At 44.3% G+C, this 27,676-nt stretch overlaps 1 protein-coding gene across 9 annotated transcripts in view; it reads left to right on the top strand.

The window, feature by feature from the left end:
* The window catches only part of LOC138580695 (uncharacterized), a 583,872-nt gene that overhangs the window by 166,739 nt on the left and 389,457 nt on the right, over positions 1–27,676 (top strand). For all 9 annotated transcript variants that reach the window (XM_069651438.1, XM_069651437.1, XM_069651436.1 and 6 more), the window contains exon 14: positions 9,171–9,203. In XM_069651438.1, coding sequence (XP_069507539.1) covers positions 9,171–9,203 — 33 coding nt within the window. The remainder of the gene's footprint in view (positions 1–9,170; positions 9,204–27,676) is intronic.

Here is a 27,676-nt window from a genome sequence, read left to right as displayed (position 1 = left end):
GGTGCTCTATGAGCTGGTGACACAGGTTGGAACTGTGCACAAATTAAACATCCTCTGGTGTAGAGTGCAACATCTTGGGACATGTGTGGCTAATAGGCATAATCTTTTAAAATGTCCAAAGTTTTCTGTGAACCTCTGTGTCCTGCAGTTTTGGCATTGTGGGCATGATGTAACATTGACCCCCGAAATGACAAAGACAATACCAATTAGATTTGGCCTGTCACAGATTCCCTAATCATCAGTCCGTCTTGTAACCTAATTCTCTTTTTGTTTTTTAATAGCACCCTTAATTCCTATTTCCCTTTGCAGTCCTCTTCAGTCAGAGGATTTTGTTCTGCATTTAGCAAATGGTTGTAAAATAGGCCTACAACAAGATCTTTCTTTTGTGACTTGATCAAATCTTGATTTGCAGTATCAAAACACCATTGTGCCACAAGCTGTTCAATTATTTTTGGAGTTTGGAACGTATTATCACATCTACCTGTATTTCACCAATCAGGTGTTCAATAGGAAATAAATCCCCCATTACAGCTCCAATTTTGGCTAAATAATCTGTCTTATCATTTCCTTATTTATCCTCACCTTGTGTTTTCAAATGACCATGTGTTTTCCTCCAATGGATTATCAGGTCGTTTCCTGGCGCAAGCTTGTCTATAGTCTGAATCACCTTGCCATGTTAAAGTGGCTTCTTGTTGTAGTTGAGCATGCTTTTTGCCTTCCAGCCAGGTAAATACTCCACAAAACTATTTCATACATGATCAGAATCAGTGACTAGAACTATTTCTTTGAGTTTATTTTCTACTGCTGTAGATATTGCCTTATAAATAGCGGCCAATTCTGCCACTTGACTGCTTTTGGGGCCTCAAGCTTACTCTTGGAATGTTGTCACATTTAACCCACACATTTTCTATTCCTGCCACAAGCTCTTTTTCTGTATCATTTTCTACATAGTATGCACATCCATCTACATAGTCAGTTGGTAAATCCTTACATGTTTCTTAGTTGAATGCCTTGTACGGGGATTGCTGAAATTCATTCCAACTTGTCTCTAGCTCTGTGTCATCAGGCGCACAGACAGCTGCGCAATCATGCAACTCTGCTGCTCCTTGAGAAAAGGGCTATTTTTATTTTTTCCATATCTCACTTCTACAGGAAATCCATGAAGTGCTAATGTCCAGGAAGTAAATGTTGACTGGGCCAAATTCCCTGATCTGATTATCTAACTTTGCAAAAATTGCAGAGGCTGGATACTTGTTTCAACAATCACCCACTCCCCTTGAATATGGGGCAGACATGTTGTAATTCCCAAAAAGTGGTCAGAAGTGCTTTTTCAAATTGACTGAATTTGGTCTCTACATGTGACAATGCTTTGCTATCATATGCAATTGTGTTATTACTGCTGACATGCATTGATCTGTGCATCCTATCCCTACAAATAAATCATGTTTTTTTATTGGATATACCAAACATGGCGCTTTCATTAGACACTCTTTTAGCCTGGCTACTGCCTCATGTTGTTCCTTTTCCCATTTCCAGGGCATGCCGCTTCAGTAATCTCGTTAAAGGTTGTTTAATCTCTGCATACTTTTCAATACATTTCCTGTTGTAACTTGTCATTCCTAACAAGCTCTTTAAACTTTTCAAGTTAGTTATAAATCACTTCCACTTTTTTCTTTTGTGGATTTATCCCATGTTCTGTCACTTCATGACCGAGGAAGTTTACCCTTTTTCTGCACCACTGTGCTTTCTGAAAAGATACCTTTGCTCCAGCCTTCTGTAGCTGACTGAGCACATGCCTAATCTTATTGAAGTAGCTTTTCAGATCTTCATTTTTGATTAGCACATCATCCACATAGACTATTTTAGCTCTTTCAGCTGTATCCGGACATGCCTGGCTCAGGAATATCCCAAACTCACTCCCACTATTGATATACCCAAAAGGGGTCCGGGACCACACATATATTGATTTGTCAAATGAAAACGAAAACAAATGTTGAATAGATTCAGCTAGAGGCACACACCACTATCCAGCTGTAATGTCTAATGTGGTAAATACTTTTTAAATGTGAACCTTTGCATGACCCTGATCAATAAATGGAAGGGGCCACCCTGAAACAGGTACCTTTTTGTTTAATTCTCGTAGATCTGCACACAAACCTAAACTCATTGGCCATTGGGTTTTAGCACACCTAATAAAGGGTATTTGATGTACTATAAATAGGCCGAATGATTCCTCCAGATTCTACATTTTTGATTATTTCAGCTAGTCATTCCAAACATGCCTGGGGTAACCTACATTGTAACACAAATATTGGCTGCCTACCATGTCCTTCTGGTAGTGTGGCAACATGTAAACTGGCCAGCCCAAAGTCCTAGGCATCTTTGGCAAAAACCTGTGTAAAACTCCATAAATATTTTTCTCAAAGGTCTTTTTCTCCTTCAATTGTGCAAGCATCTGCTGCTTGAATATGCTCCTCTACCATTTTAGAAAACTATGGGAAAGCCGCCAAAGGAGGAACCTCTGTGCATTCCTCTAATCGTGTGGCAGTGTCTCTTTGGAGAATAACTATGCTCAAATATTTTGGAATATTGACCTCCATTTAAATCTGGTATTTTTCACTTTTAGATACACCTAATTCGAATAGGATACAATCATATTGATGACAGCACACTATTTCACTTGGCTCATAAGGGTACAGAGACTGAATTTTAAAGATTCCTATAGGCTTCGAATCCATTGTTTCTGGTAACTCACCCTGTGCTGTCGCATAGCTTGACACGCGTTATTGTACACCAGGATTTGAATGGGTCCATCCCCAATCTCTCAGTGGTGTTTACTCGCATTCTAACCCTTGCAGCCTTATGGATTCATTTAGGCATACAAATTCCTCACAACCTTTTATCTGTTGTCCCTTCCTGTATTTTAATGCTACTGTAAATTGTTTGGTGAATGGTGGAATTGTTACATCCTTTTTCACCTGCAGCTCAATTGCATATGGCGTCATTTGAGCTTATCTTTTGTCTTCAAATTTAGATGCGGCTCCACCCAATCTGGACAAAATCTGTTGATTTAGAAAGTCTAATAACTTACACATCTTGTGCATGATGTAATTCCCCAAATAGAATTTGTTTTGTGTCCCGCTCACGATCCACACATTGTAATGAATACTCTTAGGGCCAATTGTAATATTTAACATGCATCTTCCTCCAATTCTTTGTCCCAACTTGGGATCATCTAAGCCAAAATATGTTATTTCTTTATTCTGAACTTTGGGATCTCCTCCCTGTCAATTATCAGCCAGAGTATCATTTGATTAATGAAATTCCATTCATGTTCAAGTGCCAAAGTGGCTTCAATCATTTAAGGTTGCCCATTCACATGAAAAGGGATCCACGGATGCCCTTCTTCCATGTGTATTTCTGAGATTATTGAAATGTGTTTTTCTTTATTTACCACTGGAGTGACATTTGGTTTGCATTTTTCTTCTTTTAGATAAAAATGCAGCGTGTTTTCATCTGTTTCTGTTTGCCAGTTTTTCTTGGGGTCCAAATAAATCTGCAAAGACGGCTTCTCTTTTTCTCCTTGCAATTCATCCTGCTACATGAGAATGACATTGATGCTAGGCACACAACCATTCTGAAGATATACTTCCACTGCACTTTCTGATTTAGCAACATTGTGGCATTTTTTATTACACTGCTGCTTTGGGTCATTATTTTCTTGTGTCTCAATGGATTTTTAGCTAAGGACCACAATTCTCCATTTACCCCATCAATGAGGGGCAACAACCTCTTCAGGCAATTTGTCCCTATGAGAAATGCACTTCCTGTCTCATCTGATGCTTCCCTATCTTTTTGTCAACCTCATTGACACCTTCTATAGGTATTTTCTCCCCATTGAAATTGTGTAAAGGGCATTCATTTTGACTGACCTTAACATGAGTTTGTGAGGATCTCCCTTCATTGATACTTTCCACCAGTTGTTTTGACATTATGGTTGCTTGGGCACCTGTGTCAATCATTGCAAATGCATTATATTTTTCTTCAATAGTGATTGATGCATAGTACCTATATTCAACCTCTTCTCGTAAGCTTAAACAGTGTGATTTTGTGCTCATTTCAGTACTTAATTTTCTAATCTCTTTTTTACTCTTTGCTAGGACAATGGGCATATGAAATGACATTTTACCCTGTTTTTTGCCTACTTCATTTTGAATTTCTTTGTCTATTTTCCTGTGCTCAAAACAATTGGAGTGTAGCCACTGAATGCCCCTCTGACCTGGGACCACTAGTGTTCACACCTCAATTTCTTATTGTACTTTCCTCATTTTCTGGGTCCTCTCTACTAACTTCTACATTGCAACCTATTGACTGTGTGTTTTCACAGTGTCACATGACAGCCTGTCAACTTCTGGCGTATGACACTTATCTGCGTTATGCATGGAACCTGTCATTTCTGTCCCTTAGAATATCTGTGGTTCAAAATACTCCTCAGGTGACTGACCTGCACCTTCCTTTTCGGCCATTGATTCCTCTGTGTGGGTATCAACATTATTTTGATGATCAAGTAAGGAACATCTATCTGTTGATTCTAATTCTTTATTTTATATTTTATTTTCACATGTGATGCTCTTTTTCAATCTGCTTTTCTCTTCTTTGGTTTTTTTTTTGTTATTGTGCCCCTTTTGTTCTTCATTTTCACACACCTGAATAGTCTGATTCAACTCTAAATTGAACCAGACTCCCTTTCTCATTTTTATTCATTTGTTTTCTCATTTTTAAATCAGCAAGCAATTCAGTACTGTTATTCAAAGGTGATTTATACATACAAGCTCACTCATATGGCCTTCTCTACCTTCAATTGGCTATTGCTTTTCAACTGCACCTCATTTTCCTATCTGTTCAGACAACATTTTGACTTGGGCCTGTAAGCATTGAAACCTGTCTATATCCCTGAATTCCTCTTTTTGTTGCCTGGGCTGGTAATGATTACACTTACTCTGATTAGGTCTGTTCTGATTTCTCGCAGGAGATTGATTTTTATTTGTGTTACCTCTGAATTCATGTGTTACAGGAGTTGGAGAACACAGATTGACCATTGTTTGACCATGGTCGACTAGTGGTGGTGATTGATAATATTGGGAAGGGACCAAATTCATATTTTGTCTTTCATTTGGTGGCAATTGTTCCCTATGCTGGATTGCTTCCATTTTCAATGAATCCATCCACATATCTTGGTCCCTCTTCGTGGCCATGTACCATTGTATTAGGGTCAAATCTACTCTGGGATCTTGGTGTCTGGTATGGGCTATTGTACATTTGATTTTGATTGATATTTAGGCCTGGCATATCATGGCGAAATCCCACTCTGGGAGAATTACCAAGATATCTAGAGCTAATGTAAGAATTGCTATTGCTGGGATCAATGGATTGGAACATAGGGGATTGGGGTGATGTTCTCTGTGGAGGCATGCCCCTTTGACTAGATGTCATGTTCCTTCCTTTCCTGAGGTGGGCTGATTCTAGCAGAATCTTTACAGATTTTACCTCCAAAATCGCTGTTGTGGATTCCTTAGACTTTGGTTTTGTTTCTTTATTCTTAGGCTCCTCCTCTCTCTGACCAAATATCACTTCGTACAGTTTGGTCCCCTGTTCTATAATCAATTCTAGGGATTTTCCCTGTCAAATTCACAAATTCACTAGGAGACAATTTATTTTGGAACACTAAAAATGTATGCAGTCTTAAATCCTACAAACTTAGGGTCAAAGGCCACATCAAAGTGTGAACATGTTCTTTTTACATTTTGAAATTATTGGTGAGGTGACATATCTGGCTTTGCCGTATTAGTTTAAGCAGTTTTTTGGTGTCCTGAACAAACTGGTAAGGTGAGAATTGATGTCTAACATCCTTCTCAAAGTCTGACCATGACAAACTGTCCTGTTCATTGAGACCAGGAATGATAATAGCAGATTCTGCATCAATGGTGAGGTGAAAGTACTGTCTATGTTGTTCCCTAGGTATATGGAGGGCTTTGAATATATCATGAATGCTTTTTAAATTGTCTTCCATGCAACAATCACATCCCTTTATGAATGATTTAATTAAAGCCTTGATGGATTTCATATTTTTTTTTAGAACTACATGGTGTGTTCTGGTATGTGTCATTTGAACGCTCATTCCTGTTCTCGTATGGGCAAGAATGTGTGTGAATATTTGCAGGTGATTCAGACCCCACCATTGGGCTATAACCAGGTCTGGCCATTGAATGTAGCACCCTGTCGATTTTCCTGAGATCTCAGATAAAATATTTGCTGTTTCAGGTTCTTGCACTGTCCATGAAGTTGTTCTGCCTCATGACAGAGATCAAAATTCTCATACATGACCTTATTGATTATCGCTTGCAATTAGTTGATTTGTATCTGAAACTGATTACACCTTTTTGCCTTTTTGGCATTTTCTTCAAGTAATTTAAATATCTCCTGCACATAATTCTTTATCTTTCTCCCTGCCATCTTCTCTAAGGGCTTGTATTTCTGAAACAGCAACACCTTTATCTTGTCTTATGACATCTAAAATTGCTTTTACGTGGGTTACTTCTTGCTCACTCTCATTACATTGTTTCTCTCTCTGAGCCAATTGAGTAGCAGGATTGCTACATTTGTCTTGCAATTCCTGTCTAGCTGCCTCTACTTTAATTCCACTTTTAATAGCTGCACCTGATCACATTCATTTTCCAAACTGCATTGTAACTTGCTCATAACTTCATTGCATTTCCTTTGCATCTTTATAGATATGTGTATTACAAACCACAGTTGTGCGCACAGTGTGATGATGCCGTTTTTCTCCTCTGTGCGTTCTGTCACTCAGAGTAACCTAAGGATACACACCTGCACAATGCTTCCTTCATCACAAATATTTTCAAATGCCTCCTTTTCTACCTCTTTGGTAATTTTATTTTTCCATATTGTCACATTTTCTGCGGACCAAATTGAATGGGCATAAAGCTTTGCTTCGAGGTGATCTGACAAATCAGAAAACTCAGTCTGAATCTGGGACATTGTGGAACTATTGTCAATGACACTATTATGAGAGTCAAATGCGTACACATTACTGCACAACCTCACAGTACTAATTCAATTGATGAGTGCACAATATGGTTATGCTTTAGGATGCAAGGACACGGGCAGTAATTATCGTATGGTATTTTTGTGGTATTTTGCTGTACTTTGCTATGGTGGTATGTTTGTGGTATTTTTATAGTGTTGAGACTAATTTCAGAATACTGCCTTATAATTATTTTACCTGGGTCACTAACAACAAACACATACTGGATTTAATGCACTCTTAATTAATGGTTCATGCTCTGCTGTGATGCTTTATATGCAACATCACATGTTTGCCCTTCTAGATGTATTTCAACAAATGTAAAGCAGGCAAATGAACTACAAAACATTCATTCAGCCTCTCTAAGTAAAACAATTTACTGTGGCTAACTTAGCTTTGTGATACTTCTTTCCGCAAGTTTATCTCTCTAGACATGTCAAATCAAAGAGACTGAATGCAGAAGAAATACAAGACTAAATTACCTTTTTGAACTTGTTCTTTATCACAAATTAGAATTATGCAAGTTACACAAATGACGGGTACACCCAAGTTATAATTCACAATGTGAGCAAAACATTTTTTGCAATATTTTTCAACGCTCTATCTGTGATAATGTGCCAAGCACTGCCAAATCAACCTTGGCTTTGCACAAAACCTGGCAGGAAAAAATACAGTGAATAGCAGTAAGACTTTGAGAAATATAAATACAGTTTTAAATGCTCATTTAAATGTTAATCTCTATTGCATCACCTAAAAATTAACTGAATTATCTGGAGTGCTATGTAGTATCATTCACTTCACCAGCACCTCAATTAGTACTTCATAATAAACACGATTAAGCTGGTGATATTCCCTGACTCAGCTTGGCAGTGTTCCAGGGTCATTCACAGTTAGGGGCGCCTGAGATTTTGCAGCCCTTCAAAAAAATGCCAAAGCAGGAGAGAGACAGCTTCAGCCTTAGTCAGCCTGCAAGCACTGAACTCACTCTGCCCAGGAACCAGCAGTTCTACCTCCTTCGTCAGTCAGTGCAAGAATCAGAATGCCTCTTTAACTCTGCCTCAAACCCTTTTCAGTCAAGAACACCTCCCCATTGACCAGATCCTCCTGCTAAATGTGATTTCCTCTGTGTGTGTCTCATTGTGCTAACTACATTGCTAAATAGAACTTGATACATTTTATTGTGCTTCCTGCTCCAATACAATGCACATTTTTCAACTTACAACACAGACCCAGCCTGCAGGTTTAAATTCCCATTTTCAGAGCATCATGCATTTTGCTCAATGTGCATCCAGATTAGTTCATGGACTATTTTACACTATATGTTATTAAGCAAATCTGTTACATGTTAAATGGGGTTGGGTTAATTAGTAGATTAGATTCATGTTAGTATTATATTTTAATGCAACTCATTTCATTAAAATAGCATCATGGAGCAAAGGTATAATTTTCTATTATGTGCTCAGTGCATTGGCATCTATTTAAATTCAGCCTGAGACTCATACCCTTGAGCCCAGCAATTAGTCTCACACCCTTGGACCTAGTTAAAGTTCAAACCCTCGATAAAAAGTGAGTACTGAAATGTAGTCTAGATGTTGGAATGCAGAGTCTAGATGTTGAAATGCAGAGCCTAGACTCTTCCTACATAGACAGCAATGAAAATGAGGGAAGCCTTTGTCGTTAATTCTGTCCCTAAAGCAGCAGTGGGCACACATTTCATTTCAAAGACGTATCTGTTGGCCTCTTCTTTAAACCCGAAGTGCATTCATTGAAGGCCAAATAGTACTATCAATTGATCATGCATGAAGGGGTTCTTCAGAAAATGAATCTGTGATAATTAGATAATATGTATGCATTAAGAGGATGAAATGAAATTATTTTCATCAGCAGATTCTTATTCAAGGGAACATGAAACATAGAATTGCTGCCAGTGGAAAGCTGTGTAAATTCACATGATAAAGTGGCAAGGCATAGCTGAGCACCATTCCAACAATCATACATGTATTTACTATGTCAATATATTAATTCACTTTACCTTGACATTTACATTTTTGTATTTCCCCCATAGGGCATACAAGGTGGATTTGGTGGCGGCCATGTGGTAAATATTACGTTATTGTTGCAAAAATCCAAGATAACGCTATTGGCTGGGTAGCATTGTCCTCTAATGAAATAATGACTATGTAAAGAGTTTACACCTGCCATTTCAGAGTAACGCATCACATAGTATAGCTGTAGCACCTTGTTTTCCTAGACTATTAGATTGTCATTTAGCAGATGGATGGAGGGCGGCAACATTGTATGTCTGAAGTTGGAAGATTGAGGCGAGCAATGAAACAATGCCCATATTCTTAATGACATTCTCAAGTACAGCATCAAACATCACCTCACCACTAAAGCAAATATTCCTGCATTTCAAGAATGATTCTAAGAAACAGACTATTTACTTGACTATGACAATTGTGTGCCCCTACTGCCTTGGAAACTCCTTAAACCATCAACCCATTGCAGGTATCATTTAGGAAATAGTACACAGGAGAATGAGTCACCATTAAACCTGCCTTTGGGAACCCACATTACATGAGTTGGAAGGATTTGAGGATGTTTCAAGGAGCTGAATCAAGTTCAATGGCAGGAAACACACCAGAAATAACACCCTTATTTTTAGAGACACTAAACTCTTTCAGATACATTCTTCATGCAGACTACCCCAAACTCTTCATCCGATGATAGGTTTCCCAGATTATCATTCTTGAGTGCCACATTGTTTGATAGTTAATCATTTTTTTTCAGGGCAGATTTGTTCCTTTTCCTGAATCTGCTTCAAAACATTAGGAGGTGTGAAGCACAGCATCATTTATAGTAACCATTTTCAGTGGAGATATTTAACTATCACAAATTAATCATGATAAACAAAATGTACTAAAATGTCCCAACCAGAGATTCAGTCCCCTAAAATGGTTTATAGTCATTTAGTCGAAAAAAATAATGTCGAAAGTCAAAATATATAAAAATAAATGTTGAAAAAAAATCGAATTTCTTTTTCAATACGTTTTTTTTTCAAAATGGGGGGGCATTCAACAGGGCTTTGACAATTGCAATTTCCTTCCTTCACCATTGTGGGGATCAGAGATCCTAAGAAACACATAGGCCTATTCAAATGAGCACTCTCTGAATGCAGAGACAGTGTCTAAGCATTGCAACTTCAGAGTTTAAAAACCGATATGGGGCATCATTTCCCATTGTACGATTTTTACAAACACACCAGGATCACTGAATTCAGTGTTCCACATGTGCATGGCACACACCCCATGTAAATTATGTGACACCCCTCACTGAATACGTGCCTGGAAAGCCAGTGTGCATGCATTTCATATTACAAATAATGTCCTGGCAAAGTGAATTCCATTTCCCCATTGCTCAATATTCTGGCTGTACGAAAGAGTATAGATTGAAATTCTCAAATAGCCCAGCCCTGGCACCTACAAATTCCAAGCCCACTCCCCACTCCCTGCTTTTAACATGGGTTGCTTCTTTCATAAGGAATCTGGGTACATGAATGTACCTGACAAAGTTGCACTGAATCTACATCAAGCCACACCTGACAGACTGGTTCTTTGTTGAGCAACAAACTGCTCACATAGCAGAGCACAGTGTTTCAAGACAGGTCTCTCACTTGCCAATCACTCTTTTGCTACATGCACCTAGGCAACTCAGGAAGGTCCATGCAAGCACCCAAGAAGATTTTCCATGTTTAAAAAAATAATTATCAAATATCACAATATAATAATTTTACCACCACACCCTCAGTCTTGTAGCAGGTTACAATGGCCCAGTTCACTGTTGGCTGAACTCAGACATTTAGCTGGGTCTTAGAACCCCTAAATCCTGGTACCGTCCTTGAGTTCAATTCATAATAATATTGTTTGTTCTTGGGTCAAGCTGCTGTCGCATGTACCCGGGTTTTGCAAGGAAGGCATGGTATTGGAAGCAAGGCAGTCACATGTGACCACGGTTGAAGTGTGTTTGTTGTACTTTTAACACAGGTGTGATAAATGCCTATCTAAACTTAGATCTAAGATTGGAGCAAGCTAACCATCAAATAATAATAACGTAGTCCTAGTGGTGTCTTGTCAAAATAAAAAGGGCCTATACTAAAAAAAAACTATTGCCAATCCTTACTGCTAATTTACAAATAGTGTGAGATAATGTTCACAAAAAATAAAGAAATGTTCACAAAGAATAAGTCAAGATGTTCAGACCATGTTTTTCTCTTCCCCACGTTTTCACTGCATTTTCCCCATGTGCTGTTTACTCAAGCACAGCACACTCTTGGCTTCTTGGGCATGAGGACACAGTTCCAATACCAATATCAGGGCCTTCTAGTCCAGGTCTTTGGTAATTAAAAGTCTCTTGTCACAGAGGGCCTGATGTGTCAAACAAATGAAAAGTTCCTTCACAAGTATTCAAATGAAATGTTCCTTTACAAGTATTCAAAGTAGGACGATTCACTCTTCACCTTGGATCCCCCTCGACTGGGCTCAGATTCCCTTTGGTAACTACAATCTTCTTTCGGGTGATGCACGGTTCCTCCGGTCCCCCTCCGTCAGGCTCAGATCCCTTTGGGCAATTAGTCTCCCTCAGCCAGGCTCGGACCAATCTCAGCTTCCCTTTTGTTATTAAAGACTTTGAATGTGCACGGGTTTGGCTCGACCCGTTGCAGGTCCACTTCAACTTTATACTTTACAATGTTGGCATATCTCTATGTGATTCACACTTCCCTTTTACATTAAAGCACAAAACACAATTTACACTCTCAGGTGCACACCTAGCAGAGACTTTCGAATGAGCACCCACAAGGTGCCAGACCACTCTGTTTAGTATTTGTTTCAAAAGTTCACTCACTCCTTACATGTTCAATGATCTTTGTACAACATTGTTGCTTTTGACAATGGGTGTAACACAGCCCTGTCTACCATCGGTCTCACCCGACTCACTGGTTGTGCTGACTTTACTGGAGCGGCTTTGCTGCAGGAGCCAAGGACAGTACCATGGCAGCAATCTCTCTTCCCAACTCGGCTATCAATGCGGGAGAGCCCTTTTTGCGTTTGGCACACAGTGCACCTTTCTTCAGCGTTAGTTCACGGTCTTATGTTTCTTAACCTTCAGGATTCTTGAAAGTAACAGTTTCCCATTCTTGATGAAAAGGCCAAGGGCAATTCCCTCCTTGCAACCTTATCCAGACTCGCTGCCTTTCTCCATGTGTTAAACCGCCATATGGGAACTTATGCTTCCTCAGGGTTTTTGCCTCACTCCCAGTATGCTTTTGGGCTCTGCCTTATATTCATATAGGGAAGTGTGATGGAAGTCAGGTGTTTGTAATTGTCAGTAGTTGCTGGACCCTGCCTGATAATTGTGTTGTGAAATGTCAGTTATACGGCTCGGGTGATAGTCCATTGTCTGTCTTGTTGGGCTCTCCATTAAAAAGTGTTCATGTCGGATAAGGGGGGTGGTTGAGTCCCTGGGTATCCTACCTGGTAGGATGGGGAAAAGGTGTCATAAGAAGGGAGATGCCACATCTCAACCTTCGGTGTCCCACTTCCACTCCACAAGGACCTCTCATCTAGGGGATCCTTCCACACTAATCCACCACCAGGAACTGGATCCAAAAGCGATGCTCGTGTCCTGGCCACCTAGATGACAGATCCCTGGGGAATAGCGGGTGAGACACCTTCAGGTTTCTCACATACCATTTCCCTATGCAAGGTGGATAAGCCTGTTCTTTGTCCAGGTTCCTCGTTGTTAAGATCTGTGACAGAACAGGGAAGAGATATGTCCAAGAAGTCTTCATATTCCATCAATTGATTGTCTCCAATGTAGGTAGAGGTGGAGTGGTTTTATTGCTCTTTTTAAAGTGACCCACAAACTAGTCCCTACGGGTTGACTCGGGCTATGTAAGGTCTTCCCTGTTGACAGGGTTTCATAGGATTTTCATTTTTCCCTGTCCCATGTTGGAGAGTTTTGGGAGTAATAATTTGACTGCCAGCAATTATGGGCAAAATATCTACAAATGGAGATGGGGTTTCCTGTAAGGGAGTGGAAAATGTAGGGAAACTCCCTAGAATGATGGCTGAGGATATTAAACAGGACTCGCCCCTTACAGTAATGCATACCGGTATTTTGGTGTACACTTAATTGTCCCTGTGTACACAAGTAACTCTAACTAGGGCAGCGTTCTCAATTTCTTTTCTTTGTAACCAAGTCACCTCGTATAGCAGTTTGTTTGCTACCCAAGTCAATTAATGTCCTTGGATGCTTCCCGTTTACCCACGCCTGTTCATTGGTGAAGACCATAGAATACTGACATAAACAGAAGGTCTCTAAATCCTCTCCGGGTTCGGCCCACTCTTGTCCCCTTTAACAGCCTATTTCCATAGATTTGTCCCTTATATTTTTCGGTGAGTGTTTAGCTAAATGCCCCATTTGACTACAGGAAAAGAAAATTAGACGGGGCGGTCGGCTACCTTTAGTTTCCTCCATTCTGCTTTCGTCTTTTGTTTTAGGGTCAGACCTCTTTATTTACTTTGGCATCCATTCCTTAATTCTGTACAACACCCCTTGTTTGTGTATTCCTTGAGTTTCAGGTCAGTGGATGGGTTTGCAATCTTTCCGTTCATCCCCTCGATGTGCTGAATGGAAGTGTTGAGCTTAATCTGAGTGGTTTTGTGCAGTTTTCAATGGCAATGGCCAGAGTAGGTGGACTTAACTGTAAGAAAGCTTTTTGCAAAAAAGGGGGTACAGACTTGGTGAACTGCTCTAAGGTGGCCATCTACGGATTTATTATTGACCCAAAGGGCTGCTGTGTTTTTAGCACGCTCACCCATTTCTAAGGGGGGTTCTCCCGGATTTAGCCTAATGGCCCTCAATTTCTGCCAATAAAAATTGCAAGTTTGCACAACTCTTTTCAACAAACCTTCTTTGATGGATACAAAGATGGCTCCTTGGGAAAGATTGAGTGGAGTGGTTGATAGACGGTTTGCAATTCACCTTTCAGGAGAGGTGTTAAGCTCACCTGGGATCCACAGGGACGGCACCCAGCTGTGGGGACTCTGGTATCCTTCTCAACGGCTCCCAGGTATGATCAGCGGAGAAGTTCTACCTGGAATACAGGTGGGCAATGTTCAAGACTGGGCAACTGGGGTAAGAGCCTCCCAACACCCTGTATGCCCGCAGCCCCCCCGGAGCTTTCCTCACCTTGTTATGGGTTTTGGCGTGCTCTCCGTCCTGCCTTCTTGGAAGGGGCGCGTTGTCCTTTGTGGGCGAGTGCAATCTAGTTACTTCACTGATGCCGGCCCTTTTGAGTCTTTCAGGTAGGTCTTATTACTGTTATGCTTGTATGCCTTTCTTTGGTTTAAATAATGTCTTTTCTCTTTCCTTAGGTGCGCGGAAGTTCACGGTGGAACGTTGGCTGAGTTGGCACTCGCCTGTAAGTGATGGTGCATTGAGAGCACCTTAATGCGGTAAGTAGGTGCTATGCGCAGCGCTATGATGCCTTGCCTTTGCTAACCTGTTGCCTTTTCGTTCCCGTAGATTGCGGTGCTCACCCTGGGCAAGAAGTCCCAAGGCGATGCTGGTCGATGGGCGACTCGGGAGGTAAGCTTCCGGCACGATTGTAAAATGTCTAATGTCCTGTTTCTCCCTTTTTTGCAGATCCGTCGGTCCGGGAGGCTCGCTGATCTTTGGATGCTGTTTGCAGGAGCTGAGGGCAGCTAGCGATGGAATTACAGGTAAGCTGCTGCTATTAAAAATGTCATTTGGTTTTTCAGATGCTGTTCTTCCGAGGTTGGCATGTACACCTGAACACGTTGAGCGTCACGTTGCAGGATTGCAAAGTAACGCGAAGTGTGTCATTCAAGTCGGGTGTGGTTTAAATAGCTTCAGAAAAGTAGTCCAGGAAAAGTAGTTCCTAGGCTACCACACCCAAAACACTATACCGCACGCATAGCTTGGTTCCAAGGGAACCAAGCTATGTGGGTGCCTCCATGTTGGCTGGCACTGGAAACAAAGTAGTCCCCAAAAACACAAGTCCTCACGAAGTATGAGCCTGGCGCCAATGGCAGCAGGACTGGCCCAAAGAGGGATTCAGCATAGGATGCCTGAGTTTGTTAGAGACCCTGTCCAAGGCCCCTTCTGGCCCATGGGCTGGCCAGGGGGGTTTTAGGATACGGGTCGTGACAAGAGGAACCAAATAGCATCTTTTAAGGTTCTCTTCCCATCCTAGTTCTTTGGCTAGGCACTCGAAATGAAAAAAACATGTCCTAGATCTACCCCTTCTAGGTATGGTTGGAGTACCCCTTAAGGTAGTAGGGGTCTAGCTTGCATTTCATCTAATTTAGTTAGATTTTCTTGGATTGTAGATTTGGGCTACCAACTGGGCTGTGACATTAGCCAGGTTGGCCATTTCTACCAGTGCGGTAAGGGTTCCTTCTGTGTTCTTTTCTGAATCAGAAAAGAAACAGGTCTGGACTCCATCAGATAAAGTTGTGAAGTCGTTTGATTCTTCGGAGTCTGATTCCGCCAAACGGATTGATTTCAGTGTGTAGGTTTCTAACCTGATTGGCCCTGTAACCAAAATAAATTGGGTACCAAAATAAAAAAAAGGTTCAGGAGCAGGAGTTTTAAGGCACTACCTATTATAAAGGTAAAGGCTGATTGATCTTTCAGTATGATTCAGTGCCACTGTTGGATATTTTAATGGAAAATAGGAAGGGTATCTAATAAGAGTTGAGTTTTAAAGAACAGATCCTGTTGACCGTTTGGGATACGCAATTGAGCGTGGATACACAGTCAGAATCGAGGAGTTTAGCGATTCTATTTTCCCCTTCTGGCGGTATGAAAATGATCACAATGGATTTCAATTTGTATCAGTTGAATCACATCCACCTCCTGACACCATATATAAAGAAGGCATGCTACCAGATGCAAGACAGGCACAAGTTACCACAGTTCAAGGGTCTTTTTGAACTTTTAACAAGGGTGTGATAAACACCTATATAAACCTAAACCTAAGATGGGAGCAAGCTACAACCATAAAATAAAAATAATGCAGTCCTATTGGTGTCTTGTCAAAATAAAAGGGCATATACTAAAAAAGCCTATTGCCAATTCTTACTGCTAATTTATAAATAGTGTGGTATATTGCTCAAGAAAAATAAAGAAGTGTTCACAAAGAATAAGTCAGGATGTTCAGACCATGGATCTCGCGTCCCCATGTTTTCAGCACGGGAAAAGGGGGTTCACAGCACACTCTTGGCTTCTTCAGCATGAGGACACAGTTCCAATAGCAATATCAAGGCCCTCTATGTCCAAGTCTTTAGTAATTAAATGTCTCTTGACTGAGAAGGCCTGATGCGTCAAACAAATGAAAACATCCTTCACAAGTATTCAAACAAAAAGTTCCTTTACACGTATTCAAAGTAGGACGATTCACTGTACACCTTGGATCTCCCTCGGATAGGCTCAGATCCAGTTTGGTAACTACAATCTTCTTTCAGGTTGTGAACGGTTCACCCCATATCCCCATTCGTTGGGCTCAGATCCCTTTTGGCAATTAGACTCCATCAGCTGGGTTTGGACCAATCTCAAATTCACTATTGCTGTCGAAAACCTTCAAATGTGCACTGGATTTGGCTCGACCAGTTGCAGGACAACTGCGACTTTATGCTGTACAATATTGGCATCCCTCTATCCGGTTCACGCTTGCCTTTTACATTACAGTTCAAAACACAATTTGCACTCTCAGGTGGATAACTAGCAGAGACTTACGAATGAGCACCCACATTGTGCCAGATCACTCTGTGCAGTATTTGTATCAAAAGTTCAATCACTCCTTAGATATGCAATTGTCTATGTACAAATTTTGCTTCCGACCTTGGGTGTAACACAGTCTGGTCTGCTATTGGTCTCCCACGAGTCACCGGTTGTGCTGACTTTACAGGAGTGGCTTTGTTGCAGGAGCCAAGGACAGTACCATGGCTCTTTTCCCCTCCTTGGCTATTGATGCGGGAGAACCATGTGTACTTTCGGCACACAACGCACCTGTCTTCAGCATTAGTTCCCTTTCCCATGTTTCTTAACTTTAAGGATTCTTGAATGTAACCTTTTCCCTCTCTTGATGAAAAGGCCATGGGCAATTCGCTCCTTGCAACCTTTTCTGGTCTCGCCGCCTTTCTCCTCATCTTAAAACACCATCTCGGAACTGCTGCTTCCTTGGGTGTTTTTCCTCGCTCCCAGTGTGCATTTGTGCTCAGCCTTTTATTTGCTCGGGAAGTGTGATGGAAGTCAGGTGTGTGTAATTGTGACTAATTACCTGACTCTGCCTGACCCTTGTGAAGGGACATGTTAGGTATATGGCTCGGGTGTTAGTGCTTTCTCTGTCTTGTTGGGCTGTCCATGAAAAAGTGTTCATATCAGAAAAGGGGTGCGGGTTGAGTTCCTACATATCCGACCTGATAGGATTGGGAAAAGGTGTCACAAGGAAGGGAATACTGTGTTGCAACCTTCGGTGTCCCACTTTCACTCCCTGAGGAACCCTCATCCATGTGATCCTCCCCCACTAGTCCACCCCCAAGAACTGGATCCAACTGTGATGCCCATGCCAGGCAACCTGGATGACAGGTCCACAGGGATTAGCGGGTGAGACACTGACAAAGTTTTCACGGGGAAATGAGTACCTTACAAAGTGTCTTTCACTCACAAAGGTAGAGTGGGTCAGAGACATTGCGAGGATAGAAAGTGGCAGAGAGAGAGAGAGAAAGGGAAATAGAGAGAGAGAGAGAGAGAGAGGGGGAGAGAGAAAGGGGAAGGAGAGAGAGAGAGAGGCAGACATAATGGACCTCATTACATGTTTAGCGGTGTAGTAACAAAGTGGTGGTCATTCGTTACTGCCTCTTTTTTGACAGTAGGAAAATAGCAAAATTGCAGCTGCTTTAACCGCACCACCAAACTACTACTTCATCTAATGAGCCTGAGAAATTATTTTTGTATTTATAAACATGAATTGTAAAAGAAACATATACAAGGTTTAAAAACAAAAGAACAAGAAACACATAGGTCATATGGCCACATGCCAGGAGAAGCATTAAAAATGGAGGTGCATTGGGGGGGGCTTAATTTCCTTGTGACTATTATGCCTTGTTCTAAATGCGAACATTTTAATTGACTTTGCCTCATAATTTAAATGCATGCTTATTGGCCCTCATTACGACCCTTGCGGAAATCAACCGACCGGACCGCCATAGCGTAAATAGCGTTTCCGCCATTGCACGATGGAGCAAAGTGCGGCTCATTCCGACCCATCGGGCACGAGCACCACGCCATGGCGGAAGTGCAAAGTCTGCGATGGCGGAAATGACCCCAAAACGGCCCACACCGCCGCCGTACGGCGCCCTAGGTGCAATACCGCCGCCCATCTCAGCGGACACCGCAGTGAGCGCCAACCGGAAAGTACGGTGACCGTAAATATACGGAAACGGAAGTAAAAGCATGGTCCCGGAACGGGAAACATCCCGCCGTACACCTATAAAACCACAAATTCCACACAACCATTAAAAATACTACCCTGAGACACATCCCAACCCGTCATCCACCCTAGTGAAACCAAGAAAAATGGGAAAAGTAGCGAAGAAAGCGTGCGACCGCAAGCGGCAGGTCCACTTCTCCCGTGAGGAACTCACGGTGCTCACGGAGACCCTCCAGGAGAATGCTGCCGTCGTCTTCTCCACGCAAATGACCAGGACGGCACTTGCGAACAAGAAGGCCATATGGGCCCTGGTGGCACAGCGGGTAAGTGCGGTGGGGACCGCACCCCGCAACCCACAGCAATGCAGAAAGCGATGGGACGACCTGCGGATACGCGTCCGTAGCATACTTTCTGCCAACCGCAACATTGCCACAGCTACCGGGGGAGGATCGGAATCACCCATCAAGTTGACCCCCTGGGAAGAAATCTGTGCCTCCACCATTGGAATGGAGAGCATAGAGGGAGTCGGAGGGATGGAGAAAGGAGTGCAGACATCCGAAGATTCAGGTAGGTGTCCCAAATAAAACAATGCCAAAACCACAATGTCCAATCATGTGAAGTACCACGTGCCCACATAGTGCAACAGGAACACATGTCCAGGAGAACGTCCACATACATAGGCCTGATAGCACACTTTAAAACTAACATCAAATACATAAATAATTAAAAATCCTAAAAACACCCTCTACACGTGCAGCAGGCACACCCTAACTGCAGGCTGCCAAACAACTGCACCCTCACTCCACACACAAATGAAACCACCTCCAAGGCCCTGACCCAAATCACCCTCAGGTACCACCCCAATGCATGTGATACATTGCCATTCCAATTCCCACAGACCCATAAATAACGCTCGCCCTCCTTTACTCCACCACAGGGTCCGATCCAAACGACGAGCTCCAGGACACCCCTACCAGCACACCTGCAAAGAGGGCCAAGACCAACGGCCAAAGACCCTCCACCTCAGCTGCACGCATCAAGACACGGCAGCAGCACAAATCAAGTGGCAGCACACAGGAGGGAACTCCAACAGGCACCCCAGCAGCCAGCATGCCCACAACAACACCACCACAGGTCCCCCCAATGGATGCCACAGTAGGCACTGCTTCTGGTGGCAGCAGCACCATAGGTGATACTGCATTAATGGCAGCATGCTCCGACACAGAAAACGGGGATGTCGAAGTTAGATCCATCCATGACCTGTCTCAATCCCCCTGTCTGTTCCATCCCGTACACCATGAGGATACCACGCAGGGGCACCCACAAGACGACGACTGGCCATCCCCCACAAGCCCTGTGGCAAGGCAACATGAGGTGATCAGCCCCTCTGTGACACCACCGCAAATGGCCATGGCCCAGCAGAGGCAACAGTCCCTCGACCAGGTAATCGTGCAACAGCAGCAACTGGCCACGCTCCTCAAGGACCATGCCGATGAATGTGGGGGCACTAAGGCAGCCATAGAAACATCAACTGAGACACTTAGGGCAGAAATGGAGACAAGTACAGAGACACTAAGGGCACAAATGGAGAGTAGCACCGAGAGCCTGAGAGTAGAAATGGAGAGAAGCACCGAGAGCCTGAGAGTACAAATGGAGAGAAGCACCGAGAGCCTGAGGGGGGAACTGCATGCGACGTCCAAAGACGTATGTGCCGAACTTGCCGCAGTGCGCCGTGTGCTCACTGAGCTCTCACAAACCCTTAGGGACATGCATGGACGTGAGCAGACAGAGACATCATCCGTTGCAAGTTCCGTCCAGGGCAGCCCCCAACGTAGATCTGGGAGGAACCTGCGCTCCACAGGCAGGGGTGCCCCTGATACCCGCAGAGGGGGCTTGCAATAGCGACAGCCCACTGACAATGAGCATCTTTGGACACTGGTGTTCGGGGGGGAGGTAGGAGGGTGGAGGGGGTGTGTTGGGCTCACTTGGGTGGCGGGTCGATAGAGTGTTTAACATGATATCACATATGCCATAAACAATGCACGATCATGCAATGAGATGTGTGGACATTGATCTTTGTGTACGAGGCCATTATAGGCGTACAGTCCATATTGTGCATGTTCCAGACACACACAGTGCCACGAATCCCGTGTCCATGTATCAGCCACCAGGCGTGAGTGCTAGAAGCATGCATCTATGAGATGCTGACGAATGTCACGGCCCTCCTGTGCCTCGCAGACTCCTTGAGGTGCTGCCACATCCCCACCCTCATCATGACCATCATCAGGTGCTTGCAGTTCTGCGTCAGGGGGCATGGGCACATTTCTACGTACGCACATGTTGTGGAGCATGACACATGCCATGACCATCTTTGCAACCTTCACATGGCGGTACAGGAGTGCCCCGCCAGACCTGCTGAGGCAGCGGAAACGAGTCTTCAGTAGGCCGAATGCCTGTTCTATGACTACACGGGTACGTGAGTGGGCATGGTTGTAGTCCTCCTCATGCTGGTCCCGTGGGTTCCAGACTGGTGTGAGGAGCCATCTCTTCAGTGGATACCCGGCATCACCTGTATGTGGACAAGAAAGGAATATTGAGGAATGCCATTGCTACGTACGCACACCCCCCCCTTCCTGCCAGATCATTGCCGCATCACATACCCCACATCATCATGCATGAAATGAGACTCACCGAGTAGCCAGGATCTGTTCCCTGCGTGTCGCTCCATGTAGCGTGGTATAGTAGAGTTCCTCAAGACCATAGAATCATGGGTTGATCCAGGGAATCTGGCACAACAATGTGTAATGATCCTGTTGGAGTCACACACCATTTGTACATTCAGGGAATGAAATTGTTTTCGGTTGCGGTACTGGGCCTCCATGGCATGTGGGACGACCAATTCCACATGGGTGCAGTCGATGGCACCAATGCAACCCGGTATGCCGGCAAGTGCATGGAATCCCACTTTTGTGTTGGTAATTTCCTGCTCCGAGCGTGGTAGAGAGATGTAGTCGTCTGCGTGCTTCAGGAGGGCATCGAGCACTTGCAATAGTGTCCGTGAGAACAGTGGCTGTGATATGCCATGCAACTGTCCGACTGTGTGCTGGTAGGTGCCTGTGGCCAGGAAGTGTAGTACAGACACCACCTTCAGTAGGGGTGGGATGGCGGTTGGGCTATCTATCATGCTGACAAGGTCAGCCTGTGTCATGTCCACAATGGCGGTTATGGTGTCCCGGTCCAAACGGTAGAGGGTGTGGATCTGCTCATCAGTGAGGTTGAACGGATGTGCTCGGAGGCGTGGGATTGCGGGCTGCCTGCGTGGTGGTAGTGGCTGTGCTGGCGGCCCTTGCTGGCCCTGCCTTGGCCTCCTCCTCCTCCTGCGTCTCCGCCGTGCGGCCGGTTGTAGTTGGTGTTCGTCTTCTTCTTGAAGTTGGAGTACTTGCAGTGCTATCAGGTCCCCCAGGGCCAACATGGCTAGTCCTGCCGGTAGCATTTCGGAGTGGGTGTGGTTGTGGGAGGAGACTGGGTGTGCAATTTATGTGTTTTCAGGCTGTATGGCCTCCACCTGTGGTGATTCATTCCACCTGTGCAAGCTGCACTCCCCTTTGGGCGAGCACGTCCCGCACACAACGCTGCAATTCGACGAATGGCATCTTGCTATTGCAATCATGTATTTGTACCCGATGGCAGTGTAACATTGGTTGATATGTTCATTCGGCTATGGTCCCATTGTTTCACATACTATCTTTGCAGTCGCGAACAGACTTGTGAAGGGTCAGTGGAACGTAGTACTCGAGTAACGGTGGACCCTCATGCAACACTGTACCGAGCTTCACCGACGGGCGGGGCGTCCCATTTGTGAGTGAAGGCAGTTGCCATTTTCACACACAGCCGCACTAGATGGATTAATTTGTGATTTCAAGCGGCCACAGATGCCTTTTCGACGTGATGTTGCAAATGAGGAATTCGAAGGGCGGCGCTTTCGGTTTTCAGCTAGCGGCGAGGAGATGCCCACAGGTCTGACTGCAAATATAACGTTCTATTGTTCAATGTCCTTGGGACAGGGGCCATGGCGAGGATGCAATGATTGATATGAATAGTTTGGGATGCGCAATAGCGACGTGGGCGATGAGGCCGGACGTTCCCAAATACATGTTACTTCACAACACTGCAATAACGGGCTGGGGCACAGTGGATTTTGCAGGCTGCATAACGCACAGACTCAATGGAAATTTCACATGTTATGTGAGTATGGAAACAGGCGTTTTCATTACGGGATGAGGGAGTGATGTATGGATGCATGGACAGATGATTTGATACAGAGTTTGCCATGTACAGGGCTTCTTGGAATCTATCCGCCTCCCCTGCGCTATGTGATGCAGGGCTGCCATAGTGGGACCATCGTCTATCTGGCCTTGTTGAGCCCTCCCTGTCTCGACGCGCCTTCAGACACTTGTGTCTATGCACGTTACCAATCCCATCTGATGGATTCTGTTTTAACAGACGCATGCACAGGTACACTCGTTTGTGATAGTGTTTTCACCTCGATATAGATAGTTATGATTCGCAAGTGGTTTTTGGGTGGTGATGATCCTTTGGAGTGGGCTAGCATGCATATGGCTGTGGATTTGGGGTGATCATTGAAGTGAGTAATTCAAATGTAGTTCTGATGGCCATACTATTCTTTTTCATTTCATTTGGTTGACAGGTATCTCCTCCCCTTTTGCCACTGCCATCTGTATGCCACTCCTGCAGATGGATTTTACTCCCGACACCTGCTGCTTCGTGTTAATCAGTGGAGCAGCATTACGATCTTATGGGACGATCGCCAATGGGCCACATGCCCTTACGCAGTACTAGTGGCTAGGAGCAACATTTCGGCCTTTCAGCTGGACTAGTGCCTCCCTATTGGGACGGCCCTGCGGTTCTAGGCACTTCCATGTTGCCTTTTCGTACGGGAATGTAGCCCCTGTGTACCATGAAGGAACAGGGCGTCACACAAGAAGTAGCTGGTCATTTATTGCGGATGCAGCCCACAATGGTGAAATGTATTTTGGAGTTCATGGCCTAATGGCTGTATGGGCTTGGAGAATTTGTTGTGCATTAAATTTCTATTCTGATATGAACCGTGTAGCGTTCTTCTTTGCAAGTGATGTGGCATATTACTATTTGGGGAGTGATGTATTGTGAGGAGATCTGCATTGGGTTCCAGCTTCGGGGTATAGTAGCGTGGTACTGTGCTGGGCGCGTTTGCCTACGAAGCCCAGTGAGGTCAGGGATAAGGGCTGCCATTATGACTGTTTTGATGATGTCATGCTCAGGGGCGGGGGATTAGCTTTTGTGTAACAGATGCCGGTCAGCCAGTTGGATTGGTGGAATGATGTGATTATCGGAATATTGCTGGTCACAGGTGCCTGTGTTTGCGTGCGTTTCTTGGTGGGAGACTGAGGTCATGTCCATTTGTATAGCTTCTGTATTCATGCCATCTGTGCCCTGCAGCTCCCATTGGGCCCTCTTGAGATTCATTTGTTCGTTGGCAGGCATGGATGACTAGTGCATTTCACTGGTTGCATTGTGTGACTTCATTGCACCTACGGGGGGTTGTACAATGTGGCCAGGGAGCGGTGTACAAGGACTCAGTAGGGCCGTTTACGGTTGGTTCACGATGCCGTACTTCTCACCATGGCGGAATGGTACTTTCCGCCGTGCTTGATGGCGTTAGGTGCATGTCCACTAGGGTCGGAATTCGCGTACCGTTGCGCCATGGTGGTAATTACGGTTTGGCATGGCGCGCGCGCGCGTACTTGGTGCAGTTAGCGTTGGCGTTCACTACGGTGTCGCTAATGGCATCGTACTTTGCGGTGACGGGTCATGATCGCACCGAGCGCTATTCGATGGCGGTATTGCATTTCCGCCATCGTTTTTCGATTTCCGCCAGGGTCGTAATGAGGCCCATTGTCTCCTATAGGACGCTGGTGGCAGAGTTGGAGCTGGCCATATGGTAAATATCACATATATTGTTGCAATATTTCAAGAAGATTCATTCTCTGGTAGTATTAACATCTAATAATATAATTACTCTTTCCTTGGAGGTATAATCGGGTGGATTTTCACCATAATTCATTTCACAGTATTCCTTGTGTAACTACCATTTCCACATTATGATTGTCAGGTCATAGATTTCTTGGAAGAATTATGGATGGCATCACAGTACAATTTTAAATACTGAAGGTAGTGTCGGGGGGAAATTCTGCCGGGGTCGGCCGGACCGTCCGCAGACCTCCGGGCAGGGAGGCCCCAACTCCTCCCGTATATCCCAAAAGAGATAGAGTATGAGACACACGCAAGAAGCAAGGTGACTCTGCTGTTTATTAGACAAAACGGCAGGGATGGGTCAAGGAGCGTACGCGTCCGTCCTGACACACACACAATCGTGGGGCTCGCAGGCCCTTTTTACCTTAGTATGACGTGCTACTTGCGTCATCTTACAAAGTTTAGTAAAAAACCTATTTCCACTCTGGATTGGTTCTCGAGTGGTAGGGTTAGTATAGCGCACATATAGAGAACGGTGTTAGTGGCTGAGGGTTAGTCAGGTGGTATACCAGGGCTGTCCCTTCAATTTGATACATGAAAATTATTACATGAAGACCTCTGAGGATTGGTCAATGTTAATGGCGTCAGTGATAAGAACCCCATGTTCTAATTGGTCCGCTCGCGAGCCTCCCAGTCTGGGACTATCGCTGTTCCCAGCTCGCGGTGCACCTGTCATTTGCAACAATGTTTTAATATGGGTAGGTGTAAACAATGTGAGGATTTATTCATATGTTGGGAGGTCGACTACTCCCACTGCTGCAGATGTCCAATGAGTCTTTTAATTGTATCTGCCTGTGTCTTGAAACGTGGGATTCAGGCGTCTCCTTCCTCCTGGGCTTGGCATCTTGTCAGGTTTGGCTTTGTCACGTGAGGTGGGACCGTGTTTGAGGCAAAATTCAACATAATTAATATTGTTTTTCCTACTGTGTGCCTGGTTTATCTTGCAGGTGCGACCTTGGCGTTGGCTTGCAGCGTGCGAGATTGCAACATCGTGCCCTTGGCGTTGTGCTTTCGCCGGGCTCATTTTGCAGGGTCAGCAGCCCAGTTCTTGCTCATTCAATGTTCATGGAAGCTTTTGCTTGTGGCCTACTTGGGCCTGGTGCATAGGTGGAACCGTTTGATGCAGAGCGCTTTAGGTTACGGTATCATATATTGTTTTTCCTCAGTATCGTGTCCCCGTTATATTCTTCATTATGGTACATGGCTCTTAGAAGAAGCGTGAGCAAGCCTTTTTAGATAAGTTCATGATGCGTCTTGCGTTTCTGCATTTTGAGAGCCTATGTGGAAAATAATAAAGATGCACGTCCGTGAGTATGTCTGTCGCCTACGTCATAGCACTGAGTATATACTTCGTGTGGATTGGTGTGGGAGTGTCCAGTGTGTATATTTGCACAGGAGTGCTGATCGTTGGCTAGGTCGTCATGGCATCTCTAACGATGTGTAGGTTTAGTCGAGTTGATCCGTGCCGCAGGTGTCGGCATGGACAGGGCGGGCTGCTGGGCAGGTAGATGGGCACATCCGTATGTTCCTATACCAGGGTATTTGGTCGTCTGGTAGATAGGCAAAGTCCTCTCGTGGCGGGTGTCTAGGCCATGATCCTCTAGGCCAAGCGCGAGGGGGGAAGGGCGGGAGCCTGGTCTTCCATTCTCCCACTTCAGTCCCCCCTCTGGTCGACTTGTCGACCACAAACATATCCTTTTCCTTATCTCCTCTTACTCTCCATATTTTAGTTATTCCTCCCAAATGTCCATAGTGGTTAACATGGTCTTCAAATGACCAATACATATATTCACAGGTTCCTCCAGGAGTGCAGTATACCCATTTCCCTATGTAGCTCCTTGGGTTTCTTGGGTTTTCGAGCTTGACAGATGGTGGGTCCAGGTGGTTGGTGATGATCTGGTTGCGCAACTTCTCTCTCTCTGTTATGATTGTGCCTGTGTGTTGGCCGTCATCTGTTGGCATCAAGAGGTGCATACCAACCATTTCGATCATCTCGTCTGTGGTGCGTGCCTTCCGGGCCTTCCAAAATCTTATTATGATCAGTGTAGCTCCATCCAACTATAATTTTCAGTCCATCTGACAGCCAAGATGGCATCCATGACCATAATATTGAAAACCAACTCTCATCCTTTTTCACACCTTTACTTTCATCCATCATTTTTGAGTGCATCTGGGCCAATTGTAAAACTGCTTCTGTCAGTGTACCATTGTCAGCATCGTTGGCAGGGATGAATGTGCAGCATGATTGTCCTATCTTTGCGCAAACTCCTCCTTCCATTGCTGTGAGGAGGTCCAGTACATATCTGTTCTGAAGTGCTACCATCCTCACAGCTCGCAGTTCCTCTTTTATTGCGTTGAATCCATTTACCGTAGAATTAATAGTCATCATTAGTTCCCATCGAGTTATCTGGAGCCATTTTACGTTTGCGTAAGCCTGTAGTCCTGGATGTATTATTGAGGAGAAGAACATTGCTGCTCTGCTGAATAGTCTGTGCTCTGGTGGAATTGAAGTGAGTGCTGTTTCCGACCTCCCCCATAGGTAATTTCCTGTCAGAGGTTCTCCTTGTCTTTTCTTTCTATTCAGGACAGTATTATTGCCGTTGGTTTTGCTCTCTGGCTCCTTCTGAGGTTGTACAGATCTCTTCTTCCTTTTGTTCCCTTCATCCATTTTGGGGAAGTTCGCCATATTGACATGTTTCTGGGGTACCACTAGTGATGGTACATTAACGTGCACTATTGTGCATATACCATTCCACAGAGGGGGCAGTGTGTGGTATGCTTTTTCTCCACAGGCCCAGTAATGGTCCATTACTACTGCTGTTCCTGCTCCCCCCTCAGGTAGCTCCATCACGCTTTCACAGTTGGTGTTGTATCCTACGTCCACCTCCCCTTTATTTTGGTAGCATACCTTAGGCACAGTTAGCGGCAGTATTGTTATTGGGTCTTCATCCTTCTCCATC

Source organism: Ambystoma mexicanum, chromosome 3p (assembly GCF_040938575.1).
Source record: "Ambystoma mexicanum isolate Mex_15411 chromosome 3p, UKY_AmexF1_1, whole genome shotgun sequence".
In the NCBI taxonomy this organism is placed as follows: Eukaryota; Metazoa; Chordata; class Amphibia; order Caudata; family Ambystomatidae; genus Ambystoma; species Ambystoma mexicanum.
The sequence above is the reverse complement of the archived record's forward strand: the minus strand, read 5'-3'. Positions and strand labels throughout refer to the sequence as shown.